Here is a 7,589-nt window from a genome sequence, read left to right as displayed (position 1 = left end):
ATTCAGCACCCTCCAAACAGGGTAAAACCATCAAGTGTTTTCAATTTCTCACCATTTAGAAGGAAATACATCGGAATTTCTGGTTTTAATAGGCGGTTATTTCGGCGGTCGCTTTGGCGGCCATCTTGAATATCTCAAAATCCTCAAGGATGCAAGAGTTGCATCATCCAGATTTGGATTCAGGACCCTCGAATTAGGGTAAAACCATCAAGTGTTTTCAATTTCTCACCATTGAGAATGAAATACGTGAGAATTTCCGGTTTTGGCGGCCATTTTGCCGGCCATCTTGAATATCTCAAAACCCTCAAGGATGCAAGAGTTGCATCATCTAGATTCGGATTCAGCACCATTGAAATAGGGTAAAACCATGAATTGTTTTCAATTTCTCACCATTTAGAAGGAAATACATGGGAATTTCCGGTTTGGGCGGCCATTTTGGCGGCCATCTTGAATATCTCAAAACCCTCAAGGATGCAAGAGTTGCATCATCCGGATTCGGATTCAGCACCCTCGAAATAGGGTGAAACCATTAAAAAACATTGGGTGGACGGTAAAACAAGGTTAGGCCCAAAAAGTGGCTTTGGCACCCAGACTAAATCAGCTATCAGGGCGCATTGGCGATTTTGGCCGAAATAAGGAGATCTTAGCTTCGTAGATAGCCATTTCGTGTGCCCGTCAAGCACGGCGCACGCATACTAGTAATACAGTATGCAGTGATGTTCTAGGAAGTCCTTGCTTTCGTTTTGTCGTATTCAAATTGGCAACAGGCGCAAATCATGTACAGAAATGTCGTCTAATATCCAAGTGACTCAGCCGGTGTTTGCTATGGTGTATACGTACATCAAGCGCCCACCACTTTGGGTGCACAGTCAATATATTGTACAGACTTTGTGCATGGGTATTCCCGGATGCGATGGTGGTAGACCCATCGATATGTAGTTGTTACGTAGAAAAACACATCGCGAGCTCGGAGATATAATTAGAAGGTACGAGACGATTTCAATGTGAATGGTGGTGAAGTGTTGTGTGCTTTCAAGTAACACAGTACGGCCGTTTAGACGTCCTCTACAACAAACGACAGTAATGAAAAGTTTAAGATGTCAACCTAGGAGCTAGAGAGCAGTGTTTCCTCCCTACTGCCTAACGTTGGAACTGACGGCACCGACTCTCATTGGACTGCAGACTGCCTATACCATAAAATTCTACAGTATTTTGTACTGTGTCTTTGCCTCGTCAGCTGATTGTGGAGTGGCGTAAGATGCATCATCTCACATAGCTGTACCTTTTTAGTGTCTGATTCTGATGATCTGACTTCTGACGTAGCTAGATTTCTAGCCTGTTGACGTGATCGTTAGGTAAGCCTGGCTAACTACATTGTATGTAGGGCCTATAGACTCTAATGTCAATGAAGTTGAGTCTAGAGACTTTTTTATTACACTCTAAAGTCTAAAATTCTCTTCGATTATTATTGACACTGATATGTTAATTTAATTGTTTCTGTTTGTAAATTTATAAAGAGTATGGCAGTCTCATTCCCATTTCAATCTGTCACTGTAAATTTGACTATTTCTGTTGTGTACTTCAGTAATATACTGGTATATTGCCATTGGTTTTATGACTCTTGACAGAATATTTTGATAAATGATCATCTGATCATCATGGCCATGGGGAAAAAAAGAAGTGGGATCCACTTCATTGACGATACATTTATTATACTAATATTATCTAACGTTAGGGGTCTAACCTTGGGTCTCATGTCATTAATCTATTCAGGGTGGCCCCGACAGTAATCAAGTACAGTGTAACGAATGGAACCTCGTAACTACGGTTAATTAGTATACTGTACAATATAACAATCATGCACAACAAGTGATATTTAACTCAATAGAATCTACATCAAATATTCTGTCCGGTTGGCCCCTACTAAGAGATGTTGGACAGTACAACTGTACACACGAAGAAGAAGAAACAGAACAGAACAGTTCATGAAAATGAGAAAGTGAGGAATGAGACTAAAAAGTAACAGTTTGCAACCAGGGTTTGAAAAAAAAATCCAACTTAAAGGACAAGTTCACCTTCATAGACATGTGGGTTGAGTGAATGCAGCAATATTAGTAGATCACATCATTGAGAGTTTGAGGAAAATCAGACAATCCGTTCAAAAGTGATGTTTTTGAATTTTCTGCTCAGTCAAGGCTGGATGAGAAGACTACTATAGCTTGTGATGTCACATGAGTACAACGATATACAAACAAAGAATAAAGAAAATTCAACATATTTTCACTTTTCTCGCATAACAAAAGAACACTTGACTTCTCTCTTTCAGAAGGCAGGGGGAATAATATTACCCTTAATATTAACATACAATGTATGTCAGTAACAAGTCAAAGAAATATATGCACTTTATTCAAAAAGTAAAGTTTTGTGAAATTCTATTTTTATTTTCTTTATATGGGTATGCATGATATGACATCATACACTGTAGTAGTCTTCTCATCCAGCAGTGACTACGCAGATACTTTAAAATTTCATAACTTTTGAACGGAATGACCGATTTTCCCCAAACTTTAAGTGATGTGTTCTTTTAATATTGCTGCATTCACTCAACCCACATGATGTCTATGAAGGTGAACTTGTCCTTTAAATGACTGAGTTTATAAGAAATGGACCCCCATAAGTGTGAATATATCACATTTCTCAACTTTATAACACGGACAGTCTAATTATGAATGAATAGCAAGAAAGTGCTTCTGCCAGCTCCTTTGAATGAAGTGTTTAAATTCACTATCAGCATAGCAAAGATATTTTTAACTTCTTTTTGTTTAATAAGTTACATTTGTAGGCTGAAGTTCCAGTAGGCCTACCTCCTACCTGGTATGTGTGAACATCAAGATCAGTGTGAGTACAATGTGCATCAATCTAGATTTTTATGTTTAGTCTAGCCTTGGCTATATTCAGTTGGTTCCAGTATGATGTGATAATATATTTATTAGCCTTTTTGTTTTGAAATATGTTGTGTCTTTCTAGTCAAACAAGAACTGGATACAGAAACACATAGTCTGGATCCAGTATGGCACTGGGTGTCCAAGCAGACACTGGTCCTCCAACCCTACTGGAGCTTATGATTGAATACACCCTGACCGACCTTCGGACAGTGTGTGTGATGGATACAGATGGATGTGTGGTTCGGCTGAGGGAAGACGCATACCTTCCAAGCATCATCAGCGACAGAATCTTAAACACTCTTGCTAGGAGGGGAACGCTGGACAACTCAAAGCTGCAAGCGCTGTGTGAGAGGGGGAAAGTCCAACTCAAGAAAGTAAACCTTAGCAGGAGTTCGATATCAGACGATGGTCTGCATCAGCTCTCTTACCACAAACTCATTGAGCTGGACGTCTCTGAGTGTGACCAGCTCTCCCAAGAGTGCTTGCCACACCTTCTAAAACTGACTTCCCTCCAAGTTCTTAACCTGCACAGATGCCGGCACATCTTGGAGAAGTATGGCCTACCCCTCTTCGACTTCCCACTGACGCACCTTCGCAGTCTGAACATTGGTTTCACCGACTTGAGTGGGGTGCAGTTGCACTGCCTCATCAAACAACTGCCAAATCTGACTTCTCTGGATGTGTCTAAGGTTGTCAAAAATGGGGACTTGTCGTTTCTTGAGCCAGTCAAACATCAACTGAGGTCTCTGGTTCTTCATGACTGTGTTCTCGTTGCAAGCAGTTTAGACTATCTCTGTCTTGTGCCAGCTCTGAGGTAGTGTGAATATATACTGTATTTAAGCTGTTATTTTCGCGTACAGATATTTTTGCGATTGGAGAGGCCACGGCCATTTTTGAAAAGATGTTGTTTGTGCAATTTTGACACTGAGGCTGAATGTAAGCACTGAATTAGCCTAGTGCATAATGGCGACATTTTCATGTGTTCTTAGATTTGCGGTCCAACAGTGATTTGCAAAATTCGCGAAAATTAAACCCTCCGGAAACTAACAGCTTACATACAGTAGTATATGATGCTTTCACTACAATGTATGTGCGCAAGTGCACTGTGCCTGTATGACATATGTTTGTATACATAAGTATGCATACACATGTACAATTTTATTTACTGTATTTTATCAAGGAGGTATGCATACCTCCTTGATTTTATGCATGACATGTGTACACATAGGTTTGCCAAAACTAATTCATATTAATACACTGTACAATACAAACACTATATATGTTCATTGTCGATATTCATATATTTCTGAAATAAGTTTGACTGTTGGCATACATGTAGTGTCATGTAGAAGAAATGTGTAATTCAGTGATGAACTTGTTGCAACATCAAATCTATGGTCCATGGAAAGAGCGTAACAGGAATGAGTGCAGCTAAAGTACCTTTAAAAATTTCTCCAAAGTAATAGGTGCTCCGTTATTTGGCTGATTAGATACAATTGTACTGCAATATGATTGGGAAGCTCACTGACAGCAAACCAAATTGGAATAATTTATGTGGGCCATGTTTGCAGAAAGCTTCTTCGGTTGGCATTAATGCTTGGAAACAATAAAATTTGTACAAGTAAAAGTGAGATTATTTCTTTTGCTTTGTTGAAAGCATACATTTTTAGGTGCCATGGTACATGACACAATATGCAAGTTTGGTGTAAGTCACTACAGTACAATTTGTATGTGCCTTGCGTGTATATTGATGTTATTTAATACTGGCTTGAAACCATGGCAATACAAAGGAAAATCTTTTTGATATCGTAACTTTTTTGATATTATATTTATTTGTTTGCTTCTTTGGTTTGTTGACAGGCATCTTGATATTTCAGTGAACAATGAAGGGTACATGCTTAAACTGACCACGCCCATGCTACGACGTCTGATAAGATGCCTGCCGAGTCTCTTGTCGCTGGATCTCTCTGGGAACGACATTAAAGATCATACCAGTGATAATGATCAAAAGTAAGGCGGAGTTGGTGACTCAAAACATGGGATGTTGAAAAGGTTCAAACTGTTTCAAATTATGTCATGAATCACACAGATAAGTAGTTCTAAAAATGATATCACAAGTAGATATTTCCTCTATGATGTAATGATAGCAAATCTAGATCTCCAACATGAGTGCTAAAGATGATGCTATTAGGCAAAAAATGTCCATTGCCCAACCTAGGAGGCTGTTAGCATTCGAGTTGCATATCTAAAACTTGCTATTGTGTGGAAAAAAATAGTGCCTCTTAAGTGTGACACCATACGAAAGCCATCACAAATAAGGCAGAGTTGGAGATTGAGTACACACCCGTGCAAGGGATTTTGAATATTAGATGTGGGTCAGATTTAAACTTTGTCATGAAATCTGCAAATCCTGGCATTTCAATTATAAATGATTTTTCCCGTGACTAGGCAAAATTTGTAAAAGAACCTGGTAGCCTGTGGGGAAAAGTGGATGGTCCAATTGAATCAATCTTCATTCACTGTCCATCTGGTACATTCAAAAATCATAAATAGCGCTGTCAGCAAATATGATACATGCATCAAAGCGTACGCTCATCGATATGGGTTTACCCTAGTCAAGATTTTTTGGCTGTGTGTGTACTAACCCAGAGATCAGTGATGAAGCTGTACACAGCTCAGGGACTCTCAAACTATGCAATCTGGGCCGGCCTTCCCACTCTATGGTATCCCCACTATACCAGGGGGCATTTCATGAAGGAACTTGTCGGATAAAATGTCCGGCAAGTCAATTATATCCGACAAGTTCAGAGGAATCGGCCAATCAGACTAAAGAATTTCTCAAAACTTGTCGGATAAAAGAGATTTGTCAGGGGGGCATTTCATCAACGAGTTCGTCGGAGGTTTTCACCGACAAATTTGCTATCAGCCAATCAGATGCAAGGATTTCAGTAGCTTTTAACAGTTGTCGGTGTAAATCACTGACAAAAAGTTTCATGAAACACCCCCCAGATATTTCATCCGACAAGCTCCTTCGTGAAATGCCCCCCAGGTCTTTCAACCATGGATATACATGTATCTCTTCTTCCCTGAGACAAATGATATGTATCTAATGCAAACTTCATTTTTCCACCAGTGAAAATCCTGGACATGGCATCAAGAGAGAATCAGAGGATGCAATGGAAGAGCAGGATGTAGTCGAAGGCGGCGATGACGATCATAGCGATGCATCTTCAGACAGTTTAGTCTCGGATGTGGCGGAGGACTCTGACGGGGTGGAGGAACAGGAGGGCGATGATGATAATAGGGAGGGGGATGAAACAGACAGTGCATCGGTGCCTCCAGAGCGACCCATGGACATCAATGGGGATGGGGCGGAGGGTGGTGCTGGTGCTGGTGGGCAAGAGGGAGTAGAGGGGAAGCAGGGCATGGAAGAGAGAAGGAAAAAAGGGGTGGAGGAGACGGAAGAAGAGGACGACAGGGGGTGCGTTGCCAGTAGCATCACTGGTCTCAAGGGACTGAGGCATAAACTGAACTTCCTTGGTCTGGTTGGGATGGATGAGTGCGAGGCGGAGCACATACCAGCTGTCCAGGTGACGAGGATCCTTTGTTTCTCTTTCATGCCTACATGAAACTTTGTCTTTCTTCTTCCAATAGATTCTACAGATCAGATTAAACTACCAAATCCTAGGATTAGTTTCTGTGCAGAATTTATCATCTTGACATCAAAAAGCTTAGCACATTTTGATTGCATTACCAGTGAGATTTGCTGGGTTGAAAACATTGGCACAAATTAACAAAGGTGGTTTAAACCTGGTTTAAACATATGTAGATCATGGTACAAATTTAGGCCATGGTCTAAAATATGCATGAAATAGGCATATCTTTGACATGCATGCTTGTTACTAGATGTTATTGTCTTTTGCATTCTGTCAATTGTATGCAGAAGAAATTTGCATAAACCATGGTTTAAATCTATACCACCTTTGTGAATTCGGGCCATTGTGTCTACACAAAACCAGAAAAGAAATTAACAAGAACTTGCAGATATCAGAGAGAAACAAAGATTCAAAGATTTCAAGTATTTAGAAAGCTTACAAATTCTGGGGGAAAAAAAACCAACAACAACAATTAGGCCCTACAGTGACAGCACTCTACTTTAGAGAATTCTGATACCCCCCTCCCCCTAAAAAAAATATAAACATAGATAATTTTGTTTATTAATCTACTGAAAGATATGCAAAATGAAGTGTAACACAAATTATCAAGAAAAAGTGAGTACATAAAGGAAAAAAAAGGTTTTGCCCATGTGGAGGCAATTGGGTTAAAAAGTGGAATGAATTTAATAGTGCAAGTGCTCAAAATAGTGATGAATTCACACAGCCAAGAAATTCTTTACTTTGCCTTTAGTCAAATGATGCTTGATATCGTCAACCTTTATTTCAAGTCAGAATCAGCTGATACAACTCTTGTATACTTTCAACTGGGTCTTTCTCATCAAAACATTTCAATTTCAATTTCAATTTCAATTTATTTTCATATTTCTCGATGAAAAATTACATCAAATATAACAAAATTAAATGAAATACATGACATACATAGAATATTGCAAATATGTAAAACATAATAGTGGTCGATCTGTTAAGT

General features: G+C 39.5%; 1 protein-coding gene across 1 annotated transcript in view; it reads left to right on the top strand.

Moving 5' to 3' along the window:
* Positions 1–1,292: 1,292 nt before the first annotated feature.
* LOC139728778 (protein zer-1 homolog) overlaps positions 1,293–7,589 on the top strand; it is a 45,239-nt gene continuing 38,942 nt past the window's right edge. The window contains exons 1-4 of the mRNA XM_071639718.1: positions 1,293–1,355; positions 3,028–3,759; positions 4,806–4,955; positions 6,079–6,535. Coding sequence (XP_071495819.1) covers positions 3,071–3,759; positions 4,806–4,955; positions 6,079–6,535 — 1,296 coding nt within the window. The 5' untranslated portion in view covers positions 1,293–1,355; positions 3,028–3,070. The remainder of the gene's footprint in view (positions 1,356–3,027; positions 3,760–4,805; positions 4,956–6,078; positions 6,536–7,589) is intronic.

Source organism: Diadema antillarum, unplaced genomic scaffold (genome assembly GCF_040938485.1).
Source record: "Diadema antillarum isolate AM-2024a unplaced genomic scaffold, OU_Dant_1.0 seq00000197_RagTag, whole genome shotgun sequence".
NCBI classification, from domain to species: domain Eukaryota; kingdom Metazoa; phylum Echinodermata; class Echinoidea; order Diadematoida; family Diadematidae; genus Diadema; species Diadema antillarum.
Note: the sequence above shows the minus strand (reverse complement) of the source record. Positions and strands in the feature narration are given on the sequence as shown.